Consider the following 22,905-nt stretch of genomic DNA (forward strand, 5'->3'; position numbering starts at 1 on the left):
CCAAAATTTGGGGTGAGGTGAGCACACTAGTAGGGAGGGAAAGACTACAGCAAGACTTGGATAGGTTACAGGAGTGGACTAGCTAAAACAGGATGTGCTTCAACACTGACAAGTGCAGGGTGCTGCACGTAGGCAGTAGTAACCAGCAGCACACTTATAAGATGGGAAATTCCCTTCTTGAGAGCACAGAGGCAGAAAGGGATCTTGGAGTCATTTACTGACTCCAAGATGAACATGGGCCAACAATGTGAGGTCACGGTTGGCAGGGCTAACCGGACCTTGTCATGCATCCACAGGTGCATCTCTGGCAGGGCCAAGGAGATGATCGTCCCCCTCTATGCAACACTGGTCAGGCCACAGCTGGAGTACTGTGTCCAGTTCTGTGTGCCCCACTTCAGGAGGGATGTGGACAACATCGAGAGGGTCCAGAGGAGGGCCACCCGAATGATCCGGGGACTACAGGGCAGACCCTACAATGAGAGACTGTGGGACCTGAACCTGTTCAGCCTTCACAAGAGAAGGCTGAGGGGGGACCTGGTGACAGTCTATAAACTCACTAGGGGGGACCAGAAGGATTTGGGAGAGACCTTGTTTCCCCTAGCGTCCCCTGGCATAACAAGGAATAATGGCCACAAGTTGTTGAGGAGGTTTAGATTAGACATCCGTAAGAACTACTTCACAGTTAGGGCGGCTAGGATCTGGAACCAGCTTCCAAGGGAAGTGGTGCTGGCTCCTGCCCTGGGGGTCTTTAAGAGGAGGCTTGATGCCTAACTAGCTGGGATCATTTGAGCCCAGTTTTTTTTCTCCTGCCCTGGCAGTGGGTCGGACTTGAAGATCTGCAAGGTCCCTTCCGACCCTATTTTTATGATTCTATGAGCAGAATTTGGTTCCAATTAAGTTAAAATACAAAAGATGATTTGTGGAGTTTAGGCTGTTCTGAGGCAAACTACTTTTAACACCTACTCTCAAATAGTTCCTGTTGGGGCATGCACACAACACTTAGAACAAGGGTGTCAAACATACAGGCTGGGTCCAGCCCATGGGTTTTAGGACTGACTTTACACATTGCATGGGGCATGCTCTTGCTGGACTCAGTGCCACACATTCGCCACGCAGCACAGCTTAAATGCAGAACATGTCACAGTCCAGATTGGGCCATGTCAGAGCCAGTGCACAGGGCTGGTCTGGCAGGGTACCTTGTGCAGCATGCACCCTTTGATGGCCCTGGTGTTGCTTGCTGGCTGGTCCAACCCATGTACAGGACATCCTGGCCCTAGAGCTCACTCTACCCACAATGCATGGGCTGGATTTGGCACAGCATGTAGCTCAGGGTACAGCCCACGCCCTGGACCATCCATCCCCCTGTGCTACATGCTAAGTGCAGCCTGTGTGCCATGTACTGAGCAAGCCCTGGGCCAGTATGGACTGGACACGCATGCATGGATGCACATAACATTTAAAACAGGGGTGTGAACATACAGCCTGCAGACTGAATCTGGCCCATGGAGCCGTATGATCTGGCTTGTTGGCCTCTTAGCTGGACCCAATGCCCTGGGTGCTGCATGTGGCACAGGGGGTTTGTCCCAATCTGGCCCACAGACTACCCTAGTGACCCTTATCCAGCCTGCAGGGTCGAATGAGTTTGACACCCTGACTTAGAACGGTTTAAATGATATTTAAACCTGAAGTGGACAGACACGCAAGCCTATCTGGAATAGTTGAAAAGGGTACCTGGAAAATCAGATATTGTTTTGAATTGGTTCGTGTGAACCACTTCAGTATTATGTATAGACATCAGGTGTTTTGTGACAGTGTTCTGGTCAGTCCTTCAGTCACTCCACACTGCATTGGTACTTCCTACCCCCCCACCCCAAACACACACATTCCGCTGCAGTTGGCCACTCTGGTACGCAGATGGAATTCTGCTGCTTCCTTCTATTTTTCCTTTCTGGTGACTTTGTATCAATGAGCTCCCATGCACTACTTATTCAGAAAAAGCTATCTTTCTAACAACCAGCTATGTCTTCACTCCCTACTTGACCACAGCTCCTTATCATGCTTCCCAGGCCTTGGGGAGACTTAGCACTCCCTGCTACCTCCAGAGTCGGGCAAGCACACTTCAGACTTTGGAAATTTGCAAGCTATTGAAGTTTAATGAACTTATATTTAGGAAACAAGAGAAAACAGAGAAATGACAACACTGCCAGCTGCAGGTTGCCTACCCACTGGAACCCCCAGAGCAGGGGTGCAAGCACTGCTCCCCTCCCTCTTTCCACTCAACCTCTGAGAGGTATGCTGGGCTGGATGCTCACTTCCACCCCTTGGTGTTAGAGCCATAGCACTTCACACTGTTGTAACTGTTAGGTGTGTCACACCTTGTCCTGCAGCAATTGTGAGCCAGGGGAACAATTGCGGATCACTGACATTTGAGACTGGTTCGTTTGTCTTATGCATCTTCACTTTTGAAATGCTTGTGATTCCCATTGTACCTTTGGGGCATCATCTGTAAGGATAATAAAGGATTATATGGAAGAGCCAGCATGTACCATTTCAAAGGACAGTACATTCCTTGCTGGTTAATCTAAGGGCAGTGAAGTTTCTGCCAGCTGTTATGCTGTTCTGTCAACCAGCCAGCCAGCCAACTAAGGAAGCTGGGATGGGGCCATGAGTGCAGAAGTATTTGAGGCATTTAAACCAATGTGTTTAATGTGCATGGATTGTTCAAGAATCTGGGTGCTATGCTATTCCTCATCTTTTTGCTCAGATTCCATATTAAAACCTTAGGGACAGGTGTTAATGGGGTGTTTGTAATTGCTGGGAGATGAAAGGAGTTTTCAAGGGAGTCACACATCTAAGGTAGAGTTTGTCATTGTTTTGATTTTTTTGTCAGTCACATTTAGAAGATCCTTATGTTGTTGGGCAGGCAGGCAGGAGCAAAGGACAGGAGATGGGATGAGAGGGGGTTGAGGATAACTTTCTCTTTCAACCTGTGGGGAGACTGCAGGCCTCTCTGGCTTTGAGGTGATGGTGGTGGCAAGGTGGCTTCTCTGTTTCTGTAAGTATAATGAAAAGGCTTATTAGTCACAAGCCCCATGAAAGTTACTGCATTCTTTGGCGTGTTAAAAAATAAGTTCCTCTCTTCAGGCGGAAAAAGTGCATGAGCTGAATGAAGACATAGGGAAACTCCTGGCGAAAGCTGAGCAGTTAGGAGCAGAAGGGAACGTGGATGAATCTCAAAAGATCCTGATGGAAGTGGAAAAAGTCCGAGCAAAAAAGAAAGAAGCGGAGGTTTGTTGAAAACAGTAATCTTAATATGTCTTAATGTTTTCTGAGTAACTGCTAACTGAATCACTACACAAAGCAGGAAATTCCTATCTAGACAACTTCCCCTCTTCTCTACCTCCACACTGGGTTAGCAAGTAGTTGGCCATAAGGAATGAAAGCTGATGAAATGGCTTTGAGGGCTTGTCTACATTGCAAGCTTTTTGCCACCAGAAAGAAGTTCTGGCAGCTCCACATGGCTCTGCTGCATAAAGTTGCATCAGCAGGGTGCATAGTATTCTGTAAGGCACCAGCTATTCAAAGGACTTTGATAGCCTGCAGAGAGTGTGGGCACATGTACAAGTGCATTCTTGCATCTTGCCTGTTAGGGCAGAAGCCTTTTGTTGGTTGCTCTGCCAGCAGAAAGAAGAGATTCTGCTTGCAGATGTGATAAAAAATGAAGGTGTCACAGTTTTGCTGAGAGTACCTAAGTCCTGTCAACCAAACTTTAGTATAGACCAATTCCTTACAAGCTCTAAGCTGTTTAAGAGTGCTTACTGCATGGTAGGTTCCTTATGTTGGCTTGTGTCTACTTTTCCTCAGGAAGAATACCGCAATTCTATGCCAGCTTCCAGTTTCCAGCAGCAGAAGCTGCGTGTCTGTGAGGTCTGTTCAGCATACCTTGGTCTCCATGACAATGACCGCCGTCTCGCTGATCATTTTGGTGGCAAATTACATTTGGGCTTCATTCAGATTCGTGAGAAACTGGATCAGTTGAGGGTAATCCTATTAAACCTCTTTTCTCCCCTTCAGATAGCAGTGGGTGGCAGTTTATGGATCCTTGCCACTTTGTCATGCACAGTCCCTTTCTCTGGCTTATATGAAAGCTCTGCCAAATCCTTGTTCTCAAAAGCTCTCTGATTTCAAAAAACTGTGAATCTTCAAATGGAAGCTTATGTACCTTTGCCTTAGGTTCTGCCTTATAATGTCTGATTAACTGAAATTTTACTAGTAGAGGAATATGCCCCCCAAAATATCAAATTAATTTCTGCTTTAATAATGAAACTGTTGACTATGCACTACATTGTAGTCCATTGGGCTGAAGCAACATTTATCACTAATTCTAAAATTATTTTCTTTTTAATTTTGAAAACCATTCAGAGACCTCCAGACAAAATATTTTATAAAACTTAATGTGTTACATTGTGCTGTCAGCAGAGGTCTTGTACAGCTCAAATTTTGACGACAGAGCACTTTTCAAAAGCCACAGGTACTCTGACTCGGTAGGACTGATGTACTTAGCTAGGTCAGTTTTTACAGAGTCCTTACAAACAGAAGCTTTCTGGCTTTCCCATCAGTGTTCTTCATTTCCATGCTATTCTTATTTTGGGGGTTGATTCTTTTATATTGCAATTGTGTCAAGATACACTAACCTCAAGATTTAGACATTGTGATAGGTGTATACAGAGTGAGACGAACCCTGATCCAAAGAGCTTATGGGTGAAGTAGACAGTACCACAGACATAAAGGCCAGAGCAGGAAATACATTCCTTGCCTCACCAAAATGTACCATTGTCCTCAGCTGTTGCAGAAGAAACAGAAACACGAGTGGAGATTTTGAGAGAGTGTCAAAAATTTGCTTTTGAAGTGTTTATATAAATGTATAAGAAAGTCATTGTCATCCATAGTTTGTTCTTCAGCCCTTCTTCTGTCTTGACTTTTATAAGCAAAACAGTCCTGTGCTCTCACTTTCAAACCAGTAAGGAAACAAATGACATGTTGGAAAATGTCAAAATAAAATCCAGATCCAATAGAAAATTCTTCTGAATTATTACATTTTTTGCCTCAGTACTTATAGGATCTTGCTACACTGGTTTGGGCCACTACGGAATATCTAACAAACTTGTTAATTCATTCCTTATCTAGAAAACAGTGGCAGAAAAACAAGAGAAAAGAAACCAAGATCGTTTGAGGCGGAGAGAGGAACGAGAACGAGAAGAGAGAATGGGCAGACGGTGAGTGAAAGCAGTGAGCCCCTCTTTTGGGGTTAGGATTTAAAATAGTACTGCCCTTGTGCAGCAGTTACAAGAACCATGAAAATGGCAAATGAATCCTTTCCAAACTTAGGCATTTGTTAGTGCTGAAAGATCTGCCACAGCATATGCAATGGGGGGCAGCTATGCCAACACAGGTAAGCCTTTTGTTGAGCCCATTCCTCATAGTGGGTGTTATCTCTACAATGAGAGCATGCAGTTAAAATATACAGCACTTAAAATGTGTGAGCTGCCACACGGTGGTTTACTACCTAATTTAAGAATCCAGCTCAAGACGCATGCAGGAGGTGCAGTTGTGTGGATCGCACATTAGATCCAATCATGACTTACGTACGCTTGTAGAGGGAACCAAAGAGTGCTTTTCATGGTAGCCCCTCACCCTTGGAGCATTTCAGTCTTAGTTTCATAGTTGGTAGGGTCAGAAGGGAATAGTTCTAGGGTCTCTTATTTGATCAGTCTTTCATGTAAATTCTGGCTCAACTTCCATTTATTTCTCTCTTCTTCCAAAAGCAGTCCCCCAAACCTTGGGAACAGGGCATGGATTCTATGCATGATGCTGCTTATGTGTTGATTTTCAGAAATTGTAGTTTCGGACATGCATAAAATTTAAAGAACGATATATTAAAAATGTTGAATTGTGTTGGTGTAGACTCTTGCTTTGTTCCTATAGCTTCTTTGTATGTCACTGCTGAGGTTGAGACCTCAGCCCTTGTCCCACAGACATAGGTATCCATCTCTTTGTGAGTCCTGCTGTCTTAATAATAATTAACTGTCTTCCTCAGCAGAACTTAAAGTGCTTTATAAAAAGAGGTCGGTGTTGTCTTACATGATGGGGGGAAGGGAGGAAACTGAGGTATGGAGAAGGGGACATGACTGGTCCCAGAGTCACTTAACAGCATTGTTAGGAAGACAGGTACTGTCTTGTTAGTCCCAGTTCAGTGCTTCAGTCTCTAAGCTATGTTTCTCTTACAAGGAGGCAGATAACACTTCCCTCAAAAGCCCAGAGTAGTGTGTGCGTAAACCATCAAATTCAGTCTCCATCAGACAGACCCTAAAATATTTATTTAAGGTATCATTGAGTTTTTTTTCCATGTGTTATTGCATTGATCATGTTTTCATACTGTACAGAAATGTTAAAAAAAGCATCAGGTGAACCAGGGAGTCCCTGCTGCGGCCTGGAGGGCTCTGCCCTGCTTGCACTGTGCCTGCCCCCCTGGTACGCACAGTCCCCCTGTGCCAGCCAGGCAGTGTTCACCTGTGGGCAGGGCAGCTGTGCCCCACCCCCACAGAGCTGCGCAGCCTGTGCCAGGCTCCATCTCCGGTGCCACTGAGCACCTGCACTGCAGGCCGAGTCTGCTGAGCCCTGGAACCAATCCCATTCTCCACCCAGCCCCTGCTCTCCTTTGGCTGCTGCCTTCCCAGTCTGCCTGCAGTGCCTCCTCCATGTCTGCTCTCCCCATGTCTCTTTCCCTCTGTTTTCCCTTCCCCTCTCCTCTCTCTGCCTCTTCTCTGTGTTCGTTCTGTTTGCTGTCTTCTGTGTTCTCTCTCTCTCTTCCTCTCCTCTCATCAGAACACGCTTAACAAAAAATACACAAGAACAAAGGTAGTATATGAAGTTTTATTGTCACCAGGTTTAGAATTTTTAGAAAACCTGGTATTTACTGTTTAAAAAAAAAAAAGCAGCAGCAACATTTATGATGATTAACTATATTAATATACAGTGCGTCCTGCCATGTACCCTCTGCCCCTGTTTTGTTTTTCTGGTGTACCCGCAGTCTGGCACCTTACAGGGTACACAGTGCGGTTTTTTCAGTACTCTGGACAAAAATATTGCCTGATTTACACTGTCTTTTTTCCAATTTACACTTGTTTCATATGGCTACCATAACTGATAAAACAATGTCTTATGATTACTAAATGTTTTGATGTTGTTTTAATACATAGTTAACCTATGTGTATGAAAAACGTGCTAGCGGTGCTTAAGGCTGTATTATTTTAAATTGGTGGTACTCAGTCTTCCAGAGTTTGGGAACCACTGGGTTAGGGAATAGGTCTGTAGCATTTGTGTGTATTTAGATCCATAAGAAATGTGCTTGCTTTGAAGCAGACGTCTACAGCTGAATGACAGACATCTATTCATGTTAGCATTTTAACAGGTTCTGATCATTTCTGTGCAGAAATCATGAGATTTTAGACTTTGTTGTTCACAGGCTGATGGAAAATCTGGTGCATAAGAGTGGAACTGAAAACCCAGTGGGCTAATTCAAACCACTACTGTGGAAAAAGTTGCTAGGGTTTAGCTGCCTGGTTTAAAAAGTCTCTGACCCTGAGAAGGCAGTAAAATGTTCCTGATGCGTTTCTTAATTATCTTTTTCAATATCAGTTCTTTACCAAGAATTAAAATTCTCTTCCCCCACCCCACACAAAAATCCACGTAAAAATCTTGTTGAGTAGATTTAGCTAGGTTTGTAAAATAGGTAACTTGCCTCAAGTTGCCCCAAAAATATTTATATGTTTTATTTGTATATGATCATAAATATATAGTTATTAATATAATATATTAATAATATGTATGTGTCCAGGCCACTTCTTATGTGACCTAGTTACATTCGTAGATTTGAAAATAATTAGGTTTGTTCTTACAAAAGAGAGCACTTGCAACTAATATATTGGACATGAACAATGGATTATAAAATTAGAGTGAATGCCCACATCTCAAAACTTTACTTTTCTTTAAGCCTCCAACCCCAGTATATCAAAAAGTTTTGGAGTCACTTGGTTGATCAATTAAATTTAGACCAAAAAATTATGCTGGGCATAAGAAATTTTCTTGGCAAAATTTCATTAAAATTGATGTTTCCACAAAACGGTCTGGCTTTCAAAGAGGCACGCACATGTGTTGTTACAGGAAAAAGAGAAATTTTCAACCAGCTCTGGTTTGGAATAGGTTAACTAGTGTGCTGCAGAACCCCTGAGAACAACTGCTAGAGAACAGGCTGTTTTATAGAAACTGGTGATGATATCCTAGTTTCCTCTTTATAGTAGTCTCAAACACACATTGTTATTCTTTTTAGGTCTGGATCAAGAAACAGAGATCGTAGAAGGTGAGTATGCAGCTCCCTCCCCATAGATATTGCTGTCCTTTGTTTTAGGAAAATGAGTTATTCTTTCCAGTATCCAGTACAGTACTTCCCTTGGAAAGTCTGTTGGCAGTCCTTTTAGAGACTGCATGATACTTCCTCATACCATGTATTTTCTCACCCCTCTTTTCTTGATCCCGTTTCCAAATGCTGTATATTCAGTACCTGTGCTCTATATCAGCATATGCTTGAATTTGTTTGAATTGCAACTTTCTAGAGAACTTCTAGAGAGAGAGAGAATTTATTGGCTTTGGGTTCTGATTGGTAGAACTCTATCCCAGGACACTGCATGCTCCCTTGAGGGATTGCCTTTTGTATTGGGCAGTGCATGGCCTTGATTGTAAAACAGCCACAAGTCCTTGGTGGCTGACTATTCATATACACTATGTTACTCTGAAATGTTTTTGTCTGGATTATTGACAGAAAAGTTGTTCAACCATTACTGACCACATACAGTCTGGGTTTGAAATGGTTTTTCTGACCCTGCAGGTCGCGATCTCGGGATAGGAGGCGAAGGCGCTCGCGATCAGTTTCTCGTGAAAGACGGAAGTCCCGCTCCAGGTCCCGAGAGCGTGACCGACACAGACGCCACCGAAGCCGCTCACGCAGCCACAGCAGAGGTCACCGCCGGGGTTCTAGAGACAGGAGTTCAAAACATAAGTATGTACTCAGTTCACTTGGCACTACCAGGGTGGGGCCCCTTCTCTCAGACTCCTGGGCTTCCTAAAAGAGCTTACCATCAGATGAACAGTAATGCATCTGATTTTAGAACCATGACCTTCAGTGTTTGTGACTAACTCCTGAGTCGGCAAAATTCTTTCCAAAGGCTGTCCATAGACAGTTGGATGAGAACAAGTTGGCACTAAATGGAACAATAGCTTAAAAATTGACCCTAAACTAAAAACTGCTTTCCATTTGGAGTCACAGCTTAGTTTCTGTAGAAGAGTTTTCCTAATGCCTTGGTGAACAAGAAAAGGCCAGGAGCCTGTTTGTGCTAACCTGTAAGTTACAGACATGCAGGTGTGCATGTGCGCACACACACACACAAAGTAAATGGGGTTGCATATTGGCATGCCATGACTAGCTGCTGCTTGTACAGCTATCTTCCTAATCTTAGCCCACACAAATGTATTTTTGTTGGAAAAAGGATATGTTGTTTGCTGGGGAGCGGACTGCGTCTCGAGCAGTCTTTGGCATGTTTACCCGTGAAAGGGGACATTTTTCCAAAGAATGCGTTGGGAGGGAGAAGGGACGCATATATCCTCTGTCATCCAGTGCTATAGCAGCTCTCTGGTTGAGAAGTGTTTGATATCTTTCCTCTGGGACTTAACAGCCCCTGGGTTAGTGGGTTAAGCGGGAGGGGAAGAGAAAAAGTCACTGAAGTATATTATTAGAACTTTGCCCCAGACTGTTGGAATGCCCTTTTGCAGTGCTTCCAAGCCCTGAAGCTGGAGGTCTGAATGGTGATCCTGTATGTGCAAGCAGAGCTGTTTGCTGCAATTGGACCAAGTAGGCTTGTGGGTGCTGTGAATCAAGAGTTTCTTAGACAGCTTTGAGGAAGGTGTTTTAAATGCCACCTTCCTCTTCTTGGACCCATTTGAGATCAGTGGAAAAGGAAAAAAAAAAAGTATAACCTGCATGCCATGCCTTGGAGCACTGCTAGCTATAGGGAATAAGAAAGGCATTTACAGATACCTGATGGGGAGGGAAAGGAGCATTACAGTGAAAGTAGGTCTCTTAATTAAATGAGGGGGGTGAAAATGTTGTCTCTGGAATGGCTGAGATACTAAAGTCCTTTTTTAAATCTGTCTTGAACATGAAAAATAAAGAAAAGAAGTTTGGACAATTAGGAAGTGAGGAAGACCCAGTAATAACTATTACTAAAGAGCAGGTAAGGGAATACTTCGAAAAGCCTGAATGTATTCAATCAGCCGACCTAGAAAATGCATCCTAGAGAGCTATTTAACAAACATATTATTCTAGTTACATTTTGTTTCTAAAAACTCTGAAGGAATTGGGGAGGTTCCAAAGTCTGGTAAAACAGTAGTGTAATTCCCATTTTCACAGAAGGAATTGCTGAGCTTGATGCTTTCTTTTTCCATTGGTTTGATTTCCCCACTTAAACTAATCAAACAGATACTGAGAGCTGTTGAATTCTAAAGCATAGTACAATTATGGGTTGTGAGTGCCCATGTAAGGATGTGTTAACAAATAAATCATGTCAAACAGGTTTGCTTGCTTTTTTGGCTAATTGACAGAATGTATAGTAGAGGAAGGCAAGGTAGCTGATATGTTTAGGTTTTATTAAACATTTGATGCAGTGTCTCCAATTCCTGTGTTCCACACTAAATGAAGCTTTCATTTAAAACAGCCCCTAAGTCATCCTGTTGTGGCTGTAGAGAGAAAGCATGTTCTGTCTTTAAGGAGCTCTAGAGTTTTTAAGGTCTCTGAAAGCATCCCTTTAGTTCTGAGAAGTAGGTAAACATCTCTTGAATATACCTGATAACGGTTTGGTTCTTAACAATCAGCTTGGGTCATACTGCAAGACTGTGACTTGGGAATTGTGCCTGCTTAATTTTGCACTTGCCAGCATGTAGAATTGATGAAACAGATGATCTGTAGCAATGATTCTTAACTTCAGAGCAGCAGGCCAGGTGTTTGCAACTTGGCTGCAATGTGAGCTACTGGTTGGGTAAGTGGGGAGGGAAGTAGCTGCCAACCTGAGAAGGAGAGAAGGCGGAGTGAGAAAAGAAGCGCTTACCACTGATAAGTCATACCTGCAGGGGATGGGGAGAAAAGGAGGGAGAGGGTAAGCAGGGAGGGCTGCGTGTACATTAGAGCTGTGCTTTGAAACAAGAATATTAGCAGATATTAAATTTTTGATGATAAAAGTAATGAATACCCAGGATTTGAAGTTAGCATTTTTGTTTAACAGTCAGTAATTAAAGGAGTTCTTAGGCAGAAAGTTGCTCCTTGCAGCCTCAGAGGATGCTGCAAAAGAAACTGAAGTAGAGTAGAAAGATTGCAGGAGGAGTCATACTAGTAGTTGCCATGTATATAGGAACTGCTGCTGTTGCCCAGCAAACTGTCAGGTGATCTTAGAGGGCACACCCTAAAGAGCTTGTAGTATTGAGCAGGAAAGAATGGGAGAATGGGATGAAACCCAACACAGTACTTTTCGCATAAAGAAGTGTTACTTGAATTCCACTGACAGTCATTGGATGATTCTATTACATAAAAAAATGCACCAGGTGCTGTTTGCTTTTTATTTAGTATGGGGTAATCTTTCTCTGTGATGGGGCAGTAATTAGGCAGATGTCTCTTTAAGCTTCATTATACTGCATGTTTCCTGAAAAGAATGAGTCTGCCATCAAGTGTACATTTATGATTGTTTTTAGTTGTGAAGTTTATAGTTACGGTTTACTTTCTACTTCAGGTCCTCTAAAGATCGATCTTCAAGAGAAAAGTCACGAGACAGAGAGAAGAAAGAGAAGAGCTCTTCTGAGAGACGGCACGAGAGCACAAATGGCAAATCTCGTTCCAAGAGATCAGAAGAGAGAGAAGCTGGCGAGATCTGAACTCAAATGATCTGTGTTGCACTGTAAATAGTCTGATGAAACATTCTACACAAAGCCTAAATTTCCCATTTATATTTACTGAATACAACTCATCTTTTGTAGTTTTGAATTTTTATTGTTTGGCAGATAGCTGTGAGTTTGTAGGGATACACAGTTATGTACTGTTTAACAGGATTTGTTTTAGTAGGAGTAAATAAATCTGATGGATCGTTTTCAACATGGGCCAGTGATTTTATGCACTGTACGTTTGTCACAAACTAACGAATGCAGCGGTTAGAGCTAGTTCTGTGGTTGTAAACACAACCTGCTGTAATATTTGTAACACTTGTGCCCTTTCAGAACATCCACTTTGACCCCTTGCACCATTGGAATTTGAAATCAGTAGCACTGATGCTAACTGAATTCATTTTTCTTCAATTTGTACATGTTCAAAGGAATTCGGGATTTCTTTTTTTTTTTTTTTTTTTTTTTTTTAAAGCATTTAGCAAGCTCACTTCATGTTTTTAGGATCTGAAAGAATCCCTTGCTATTCCAGTTGGAGACAAACAAAATGGGCCCCTGATCTTTCTCTTAAAAGCTACTGTTAATCTTTATGAAGATGGCTTACGCATCTGGGGCACTTTGTCAAGATACATTCACCCCTAGTGATGATATAGGGGTTTGAATGAGTTATTTAGATTGGTCTCTTGTAATTGAGTTCAACAATGAGGATTTTCAGAGCTTGTCTATTAACCTGCTTACTATGATCAGATTATAACTTCCTAGATCCGGTTTTGCGAGTTGTAAAAATTTGTAGGTTTAAGTCATTAGGGACCAGTCAAACAAAGATTGTTTGCTTGTTGGAGGCAGGCTTCTAATCAAGATGGAGCAGAATTCTGCTTTCACGTACGTCTTAAGGATAGTTGCTTGTACGGATTGCAGTGTACGTGAACTTCTGCTGAACTCTTTTCAATGCTTTCAGCTGCCAGTGAAATAAATCTGGTGTATAGTAATAAAGCGGGGGGGGGGACTTAAACAAGCATAATTGTTTATTTTTTAAATTAAGGACAAAAACTTCCTGTTCCAGCCACAGTGGTGACCCTGAGACTTTGCACAGAACAGTGTAGCTGAAGCAGTTTAACACATGCTGAATTTGAGCTGATGAAGTGAAATTCTAGCCACTGCTGTACAGTTTTGACCTACCAGCCAGCCTGTTCATTAGTTCATTCAGGCAGGTATCTTAAATTAAGACAATTAATCTTAATATTTTCACTCAGTGGAAACGCAAGGCATTTGTAAATAAAACTGTAGCAGTACATCTAGTGTGTCAGGGTTTTCTGGCTTTTTTTTTTTTAGATTAACTTTTTTCCTCCCCCCTTTCTTTAACTTGGGACTTTTTTTTTTTTTTTATTATTATTATTTGCAAAGGTGCAGGAACTGTCCTTACTATGTTAGTCTTCTAGCTGCATGTTTAACTATGGCCAGAATCTAGTTGCTTTTTAATTTACAACTAATAATACATTTTAATTATTTTTAATCTCCATGTACCAGTCTGTGAGCTCCCTCCCTTTAGGGCTGTTACTTACAAGGTCAGCTCTGGAATACATTAACAAATGATGAGAGAATGCCAATCGGATGGCAGTTGTAGTAGGTGCAGTGGGCCCAACTTTGTCTTAAGGTACACGTGTCATTTCTGTTGAAAGCTAGTAGTGAGGACAGGGTCTGGCCCCCAGTGCACTTCCTTTAAAGGAATACAAATGACCTAACTGAACTCGAAAGCTGATAACATGCAAATGTAGTGGAGTGTTAGAAGGGAACCCACCTTGCACTGATGTGTTGTATGTGCAACATTTGCAGTCTGTCATGATGTCAGAGCATTTTGTTCTTTATATGGCACCTTTGTTTATGAAGAGGTTTGGTCTAAGCATAAAACTGTAAGTAAAAATGCTGTTCTCTTGCCAGTCTGACTCACATTAAAGACTTATGTTTGTGGCTTGGCGTGATCCTCTGGCTTGTTCTTCATCGTATTGCAGGGTCTGGACTCTGGACCCTGCCCCTCTTACCTTGGAATTGTCCCCACGCGCGGGTCTCGACCGCGGTGCCAGGCTGCGCTGGGGCTCGCCAACGGGCGCCCTTTACCTACCGAAACCTGGGGGGAAACTTCTGGTCAGCGCCAGGAAGCGGGCGCCAAACCCGGCTTCCCGCGCTGGGCTCGGCGTTCGGCTTCGGCGACCCCGCAGGCCGACCAGGTTGCTTGTCTACGTCCGTCCTGGGCTGGCCGGGTCCGGGCCGGCCGAGGCTTGGCCGCAAACCCCCGGTCTGTGCAACCCACAGGCAAGGGGGGGCGGGGCGGGCACGGGGCCGGAAGTGCTCGCGCAGGGGCGGGGCCGCTTCCGGCGGCAAAGAGCCCGGGTGGAGGTGAGTGATGGCGCGCTCCTGCCCCTCGGTCGCGGCGGGCCGAGAAACGGAACTGGCCCCGGTTACGCTCTCCGCGCCGCCTGTGCCCTCCCTCTTCGCGGCGGCGCGTGCCGGAGCCGGCCGCCACAGCCCGTCGCGCCTGGCGGGAGAGGAACGGGGCGTCCGTGTGAACCGTCGGGAGTTGGGAGCACTGCAGCCGGCGGCTGGCAGGAGTGTGGGGGGGCCGCCTGCTCATGTGAAAAGGTCTGGTAGCCGGACAGGAAAGCAGCTGGCCCTGGAGCTTGGCACTGGGAAAGCACGGCCTAGTAGCCAGAGCTCCGAGCATCCCTGCTCTGTCCCATCCAGACCAAGGGGCCTAGATTAAGAAGGGCTGTCAAACGATTAAAAAACTTGATAGTGATTAGGTGCGCAATTAAATAGTCACAGTTAATTGTGATTTTAATTGCACAGCTAAAAACTCAAATTCATGCAGGTTTGGGGGTGGGTGTGGGGTTTGAAGCCTGGGGAAGAGGGGTCCCTGAATGCCTTGGCAGGGTAAAGAATACTGTAGGTCAGGAGTGAGGGGCAGCAGCAGGGCTGGGGATGCTGTGGCTTGGGAGTGAGAGGCAGTACATGGGCATAATGCTGCTCTCTTCCCCCCACAGTCATATTACTACCCCTCCAGGTGTCCTCTCTTTTGAAACTAACTATGATAACTCTACAAGAACACAGCCTGGAGGTGTGTAAAGGAGCACCCAGCAGGTAAGTCCATGGAGAGGATAGGAAGCGGGGACACAGATCGAGGCCCCCACATTGAGGGACAAAGTGGGGCAGGGCTGGGTGCTGGGGTGAATGGGGCCCTGGGGCCAGAGCAGGTTGTGGGACCAAGTCACAGGTGGCTTGTTCAGGGGCGTGAGGTGGGGGGGCAGGGTGCGGCTACCCACCACTGCATTCCCAGGGGAAGCATGGGGGGCAGATGTGTGTGCAGGGTGGAGGCGGGCTGCCCACTGCGGGCTGGGACTCAGCACTCTGCTGCCTTTGACCCGGGAGCCACGCAATGCCATGTTGTGCCTCCCACTGCTGGGCAGGCAGGGGATGCACAGCCAGTATGTGGCTCCCAGGGCAAAGGCAGCAGGGCACAGAGCCCCAGCCCACTGCGTGGGGCAGAGGCAGGCTGTGCATTAATCTGGGAGGCACGTAGCCCCCATACCTCTCCTGGGGGTGCACACAGCAGTGGAGAGCCATGGCCCTGGATAAGCCACCTGCAGTTCTGTCCAATGACGGGCCCCAGGGCCCCATTCCCAGCCCTACTCCCTCCCTCACCTTGGGGGCCTCTATCTGCAACCCCCTTCCTTCTCCCCACCCTGCCCCTTCCCTTCCACAGACTTACCTGCTGGGCACTGCTCTACATACTGCCAGGCTGCATTCCGGGGGGGGGGTGTCCACTGCAGCAGCCTGGAGCCTGCATCTGGGCTGCCCTGTGGCTCCTTTGTACCGTCACTGCTGCCCATCTGGGCATCCTGGAGGCAGTGATGATGACTCTGGAGTAGAGCCCGGGCATGGGCTCCAGAACCAAGTGCTGCATGATTAACAAAAGAACCAATTAATGTGTTAATTATGCACATTAATTGGCAGCCCTAAAATGCTAAAATGAAGGACTTGTCAACCAAGTGAAGTTCACCAAAGTGCTCTCTTTGTGTCTCAGTTCCCCATTTGTAAGGTGTGGGGACAGTCATGATTCCATGAACAGTTGTGAAGTGCTCAGAAATTGAAGTGGCTGCCACAGATAGTTCAACACCTACTGAATCTTTCTCAGCATATTGCAGAACTGTTTTCTAACCTCTCTCTCTCAATTCTCTGAACAAGTGTAGCCTGAAATCCTTTAGACCAGCAGTTTCCAGTCTGCGGTACGGGTACCACCAGTGGTACACAGACAACTTGTCAGTGGTACGCATTAACAAATTTATTATGTTTATATGATAAAAATGTGCTGGTGGTACTTAAGGTTGTATCATTTTAAACTGGTGATAGGTAATCTGTCAGAGTTTGGGAACCGCTGCTTTAGAACATTTTGAATCCTGTTGATCATCATGTCCAAGCAAACAACTCAATTAGTTTTGTTGGGTTTTTATGTTATAGGACTTCAGTTATTTTGAACTATATTAAACGTAAGAGCTGCAACTGTTGGAAACTTCCAAAATGAAAACAGAAATGTCTGGGGGCCAGATTCCATGGAATGTGCAGCTGATGTCTCTGAACAATTGTGTTGTGTGTCCATTTTTTGTTTTTTGTTGTTGGGTTGTTTTTGTTTTGTTTTTGTTTTGTTTTTTTACTAAGAGCTAGATATTGACAAGAAAAGCTAGCATGTGGCCTGTACTGCACCATGACTGTATGTCATGGAATGGAGTGTTTTCTTTAATATTTTGCTTCAGGCAGCATACCTTTATGAGAGTGTCCAGTTTACAGAACACAAGAACAGATTACAATTCATAGCAGCAAACTTAAAGGTTCCATACCTTTTCTTAGCCTTAAATTAAAGGCTATGCTTGCACTGGGGTGAACAGTTGAATAGTGAAAAACAGATGTCTAACAGTCACAGGAAAGGAGAGGAATTTAAGATATACATTGAATTCTAATTAAGTGAGTACTAAGGCTACTAAACTTGTAGGTGGCCCAAAGTCAAGAAGGGTCAAAGTAAAGATTATGCACAAAGCCTTAATTTGGTCCTATGTGCACACATTTTCAGTCTTCTGTGTATTTGCTGAGTGTTGGTCAGTGGCTGAAGCAGGGCCATTATTTCAGGCCCAGATCTATTTGCAGCAGCAACCATGTAAATCCAAACCCATTTAATTCCTTTTAGTTAGCTCTCTCTTGGGTAATTAAGTGGCTCACTTCACTATAGGATCTGAGCATATTATTGTGTTTTCATGTATTTATTCCTACAAACCTCTGAGGTAATATCTCTTACAGGTGGGAAACTGAGGCACAGGCAGGAGAAATACAGAGGGAGCATGCAGGAAACCAGGATTTTGGATCAGTTGACAGATTTTAATGACAGAAGGTTTTCCACGCTAATGCCCCAACCTCTGGACCACACCATGACTGACATGTAGACATGGACTTCAGTGTATAGGTTGGGAGGGGTTCAGCAATCACTAAATAGTACAGGTAAGAATACCACTCTAAGCTAGTGGTCCTTAATGTTTTTAGGGTTGTGGCACCCCCTCCATAACTTTTGTGAACTGAGTGGCACTCCATTTCAAAAACAAATATTATATGTATTATAGTGCTTACCACCTTGTGGGGAGGAGGCATTGTGGATTGGAGGATTGGTCGGGCAGGCACAACTCTGACGCTTTGCTTATCTCCTCACTGCACCCTTCAAAGGATTTGATGTCACCCTGGAGTGCTGTGGCACCCTGCTTGAAAATCACTGCTTTAAGTGTGAGGTTTTTTTTAGACCATTAGAAAAAACAGGGCCTCTTGTATTGTACCTTTGCTTTTATACATCAGTGCTAACAGGCAACATCATAGAAACAGAAAATTAGGCTTGGAAGGGACCTTAAGAGTTCTTGTCCAACCCCCTGCTCAAAACAGGACCAGCCCCAACTACATCATCCCAGCCAAAGCTGTCTAGCCATGTCTTAAAAACCCCCAGGGATGGAGATTCTGCAACTTCTCTGGGTAACTTGCTTTAGTGTTTTACTACCCTCCTAGTGAGAGAGTTCTTTCCAATAGCTTACCTAAATTTCCCTTGTTGCAACTTGAGACCATTGCTCCTTGTTCTGTCATCTGCCACTACTGAAAACAGTCCAGCCCCATCCTCTTTGGTACCCCCCCTTCAGATGGTTGAAGGCTGCTATTAAATCCTCTCTCAGTCTTCTCCAGACTAAAAAAACTCTGTTCCTCATCCTCTCCTCATAAATCACATGCCCCAGTCCCCTGATCATTTTCATTGCCCTCTGTTGGACTCTGTCCAATGTATCTCCTTTCTGTAGTGAGGGGCCCAAAACTGGACACAGTATCCCAGATTTGGCCTCACTTGTGCTGAAGAAAGGGGAATCACTTCCCTTGACCTGCTGGCAACAATCCTACCAATGCAGCACAGTATGCTGTTAGCCTTCTTTGCATCAAGGGCACACTGCTGGCTCATTCATCTTATTGTCCACTCTAACCCCCAGGTCCTCTTTTGCAGAGCTGATGCTTAGTCAGTTGGTCCTCAGCCTGTGAGCTGATTGTTCCATTCTAAGCGCAGGACTTCGCATTTTTCTTTTTTGAACCTCATGAGATTTCTTTTGGTTCAATCCCCAAGGTCAAGGTCTCTCTGAATCCTAGCCCTACCCTCCAGCCTATTTATTACTCCCCAGTCTGGTGTCATCTGCAGACTTGCCGAGGGTGCACTCTATGCTATCTTTCAGGCCATTGATGAAAATACTGAAGAGAACTGGCCCCAGGGCTGACTCCTGGGACACTCCACTTGTAGATATTGAGCCATTGACTACTACCCTCTGAGCCCAATTATCCAGCGAGTTTTCTGCCTACCTTACAATTCATTCATCCAGCCATATTTCCTTAGCTTGCTTGCAAAAATGTTGTGGAAGACTATCAAAAGCCTTGCTGAATCCAAGGTATATCACATCCACTGGTCTCTCTGTATCCACAGAGCCAATCGATCATCTCATCATAGAAGGCAGTCAGGTTGGTAAGACGTGACTTGCCCTTGGTGAATCCATGCTGGCTGTTCCTGATCACTTCCTTCTTCTAACAAGGGCTTAGAAATGGATTTCTTGAGAACTTGCTCCATGATTTTTCCAGGGACTGAGGTGAGGCTGACAGCTTAGTTCCCTGAATCTTCCTTCTTCCCTTTCTTTAAGATGGGCACTGTTTGCCCCTTTCCAATCATCTGAGACCTCTGCTGATCTCCATGAGTTTTCAAAGATAATGGCCAGCAGCTCTGTAGCCACATCAGCCATCTCCCTCAGCACCTGTGGGTGCATTGCGTCTGATCCCATGGACTTCTACATGTCCAGCTTTTCTAAAGAGTCCCTGTGTTACTCGGTAACTGGTCAAGAACTTTCACCGCTGTTGGCTGCTCATCTCCTCCCCAAACTGTGCTGCAAGGTGGAGTAGTCTGGGAGTCGACCTTGCCTGTGAAGACTAAGGTGAAAAAGGCGCTGAGTACTTCAAACTTTTCTGCATCCTCTGTCACTAGATTGCCTTCTCCATTCAGTAAGGTATCCACTTTCCCTGATCCTCCTCTTGTTACTAACATACTTGTAGAAACCTTGTTACTCTTCATGTCCCCTACTACCTGCTATTCCAATTGTGCTTTAGTTTTCCTGATTTCATTCCTGCATGCCCAAGCAATACTCCTGTACCCTTCCGTAGTTGTTTGTCATCATCATTCTTTGTTGTTCCAGATCTCTTGAATATAGTGTTATTTTTATTTATTGATGAAGTCAGTGTGAACTAAGAGCTAAGATTACAGTGCTATGCTTTTCTAACCAATGTAAAAAGGTTACTGTACTAATCCACTGTGCCAAGGACTGCTTTTTCCCATTCATTTAAATGAAACGCTGAGTTCTTACTTGCTTGTGAAATGAACTTGATGGCACAGTGATATGTGCTAGCAATCCATTTTTCCTTTCTTGTAGCAAACAGTGATCCATATTAGTTATTTTTTACTGTGTCCTTTGGAAGAAATGCCTGGAAGCTTGTTTATGTTTACTGTGGAATCCAGAATAATTTAATACAATCCAACCAAAATGCAGGTCTCTAATGTGAAGCATAGAAGCTTGTTTTTTAAGCTCTTGCACAAGATCATTGTAGGAGAAAGTAAAAATACCTACCTTTTTGTTCTTTCATAAATATCTTACTTGAAAAAGGTTGAAAAGATATGTCTGTGCATTAGAAAGAAGGTTTTATAATAGACTGACTTGCAGAATATGCCTGCTTCCCATCTGGAGGAGAAGAATAAATCCTGGATATGATGGAGAGAATTCAGTGGTAGAGTAGAAATATTCAGGCTTTGCCCAGCTAGTGGTCACACTTGGCAACTGATCAAGGACTTAAAAGTAGCCTTATCTGGTATCAGTCGAATTGGATTGCAGCTGTCCTCATCTTTAATTCAGAGGCCCACTTTGCCAAAGCTGTTCAGATCAAGATGGAATATTGTGATTGTGAAAATGTCTCCACAGGCTGAATTTCTATAAATTAGAATCCTAGAGTTGGAAGAGGAAACCTTAAGGGTCATTTAGTCTAACCCCCTATACACATTTTCCTGAAATTTAATCTCGCTCTGTTTTGAGATGTTCTTCCTCTTCTTTGTGGCACCCTTTCAGATATTTGAAAACTGCTTTTGTTCCCCCTTGATACCTTTTTTTCCAAACTGAACATACTTACTTCTCTCAACTTTTTTCTATTGCACCTTGCATTTCTACCCATTTATTACCTTTTTTGGTCATCTCTGGATTTTCTTCAGATTCTCTGCATCCTTTTCCAAATGTAGTGCCTAAAACTGCTGTCCAGCTGAACCCTAACCAGCACTGCCTAGAGTGATATTGTCAGCTTCTATATCTTGTATATCTGTTACTGCTGCCCAAAATCAGATTTGCTTTATATGTGTCTGCATCACATTGCTTTATATGTGATTGCATCACATTTACATTTGCTTTATATGTGATTGCATCACATCATGTTGAGGTTGTGATCCATCCAAACACTGAGATCCTATTCTCCATAGTGTTTGAAATCATTCCCAGTTTTGCATCTACAAAATTAAGCAGGAAGCTCTCTCTTCCTGCATCCAAGCTATTAAAAATGTTAAACAGCACCAGACCCAGAGCAGATCCCCCATAACTCAGTTTGAACCTTTTACTATCCTGACCTTAATCCTTTTACAATCATTATTCTTTGATTGCTTGTATTTGGCCAAATATATATCCATCTGGCAGTAATTCTACCTGTCCCAAACTTCTTTAGTTTATTTATGAGAGCATCATGTAAGAGTATATTCAAGTCTTACTAAAATCCAGGTATCTTCAGTCAAGTATATTTCGCTTCATCCATCTAGCTAGTTACCTTGCCAAAGATGGAAGCCAAACTGGTTTGGCTTGATTTGTTCTTAACAAATCCAAATGGGCTACTAGTGATTGCCCCTTACTTAAGGTGTTTACAAACGGACTGTTTCATAATTTGCTCTAATAACATTTGACAGAATAGGCTGTAGAAATCAAAGTAGATTTGCACCTTATAGACTGTGTCAAAGATGCATAAGCTTTCATAAGCAGTGGCTTGTGTCATAGATGCTGTGGAGGGATTGCAGGAAGTAGAGCTTTGAAACAGAAAGCAGGGATTTGAATACAAAGGATAGGGAAGGAGAAGGAAAAAGAAGAGGGCACTATTGAAAGAGCCCAGGTGCAAAGGGGAGAGACAAATTTAAGCAGTTAATCCATTGAAGGACATAGGGGTTATAAGAGCTGATTCAGGTAATGAGATATAGGCTGTAGCCTAGGAAAACTCATACCTCTGTAAACAAGCTAGTCAATAAGGTGCCACCCTCCCCTGCTTTCTGCATAACTGCCTGGAATTAGTCAGGCTGATTGGTTTGTAATTAAAGGTGAACATTTTCTTCTTATCCCGGTCACCCACAACTGACTGCTGGACTTATCTTTCTAGCAAAGGACAGTCCATAAACAACAGTCTCTAAGTTTCAACTTTGACCTCAGTCATTCTATATGCAGCAAAGGGAGCATGAAGTGGGTGATACAGAAGAATTCTATAGTGAATTGTCTTGTTTATATAAATAGTTTGCATTATTAGAACTAAAGGCTGCTTGCACATGTTTAAAAAAAAAAAAAAAAAAAGCAGCTGAGCCCAGTGCATGCTCAGAAGAGGCAGTCCATTTGTTGGACCCAGCTTGCCAACATTTGCATAGATTGGGCACTTTAGAGGGGGGTTTTTTTGGTGCTTTTATCTAATAGTTGATTGAATTAGCTTTAGCTAAAAGTACCAAAAAGCCATGCTGAGGCACCTGGTGTATACAGATGCTATAGAGCCAGGCTGAAATAACGCTGCTTCTTCCAGTAAAGTATGTTGTTTGTTTTTTTTTAATGTCTGCAAACAGCCAAAGATGATAATCTCCTGCCCTGCTTTCACTTTTAAGTAGTTAACTTACTGGTTTTTCTAAAAAATTGTGACTGCAGTAAGAGTGAAGTGCTCTAATCCTCTCAGTTCATAGATTTCTAGGGTCAGAAGGGACCTGGCAACTTGAGTCCAACCCCTTGCTCCAGGAAGGAAAGAGCGCTGGGGTTAAGTAACCCCAGCCAGATGCCTATCCAATCTCTTCTTGAACATCTCCAAGGTAGGAGAAAGCACCATCACCCTTGGAAGCCCGTTCCATATTTTGCCAACCCTCACCATAAAGAATTTCTTCCTTGCACCCAATCTAAATCTGTTCTCCTTCAGTTTGTGACCATTATTTCTAGTAACCCCGAG

The 22,905-nt window shown here is 43.9% G+C and overlaps 2 protein-coding genes across 5 annotated transcripts in view; both read left to right on the forward strand.

Annotated features, from left to right (window-relative positions):
- The window catches only part of LUC7L (LUC7 like), a 38,410-nt gene extending 24,404 nt beyond the window's left edge, over nucleotides 1-14,006 (forward strand). The window contains exons 5-11 of one of the 3 annotated variants that reach the window (XM_019540057.1): nucleotides 3,145-3,288; nucleotides 3,865-4,041; nucleotides 5,188-5,276; nucleotides 8,390-8,419; nucleotides 8,945-9,115; nucleotides 10,285-10,346; nucleotides 11,892-11,979. In XM_019540057.1, the coding sequence (XP_019395602.1) occupies nucleotides 3,145-3,288; nucleotides 3,865-4,041; nucleotides 5,188-5,276; nucleotides 8,390-8,419; nucleotides 8,945-9,115; nucleotides 10,285-10,312 (639 nt within the window). In that variant the 3' untranslated portion in view covers nucleotides 10,313-10,346; nucleotides 11,892-11,979. Of the gene's footprint in view, nucleotides 1-3,144; nucleotides 3,289-3,864; nucleotides 4,042-5,187; nucleotides 5,277-8,389; nucleotides 8,420-8,944; nucleotides 9,116-10,284; nucleotides 10,347-11,891 lie in introns of all 3 variants that reach the window. The other 2 variants (XM_019540056.1, XM_019540058.1) reach the window with 2 other exon arrangements.
- Nucleotides 14,007-15,094: 1,088 nt separating this feature from the next.
- Nucleotides 15,095-22,905, forward strand: part of FAM234A (family with sequence similarity 234 member A) — a 55,200-nt gene continuing 47,389 nt past the window's right edge. The window contains exon 1 of one of the 2 annotated variants that reach the window (XM_019540055.1): nucleotides 15,095-15,171. The gene's annotated coding sequence lies outside the window, so the exon portion shown is untranslated. Of the gene's footprint in view, nucleotides 15,172-22,729; nucleotides 22,772-22,905 lie in introns of those variants that run through there. The other variant, XM_019540054.1, reaches the window with a different exon arrangement.

This window comes from Crocodylus porosus, unplaced genomic scaffold (genome assembly GCF_001723895.1).
Source record: "Crocodylus porosus isolate Cpor-Errol unplaced genomic scaffold, CroPor_comp1, whole genome shotgun sequence".
NCBI lineage: Eukaryota > Metazoa > Chordata > Crocodylia > Crocodylidae > Crocodylus > Crocodylus porosus.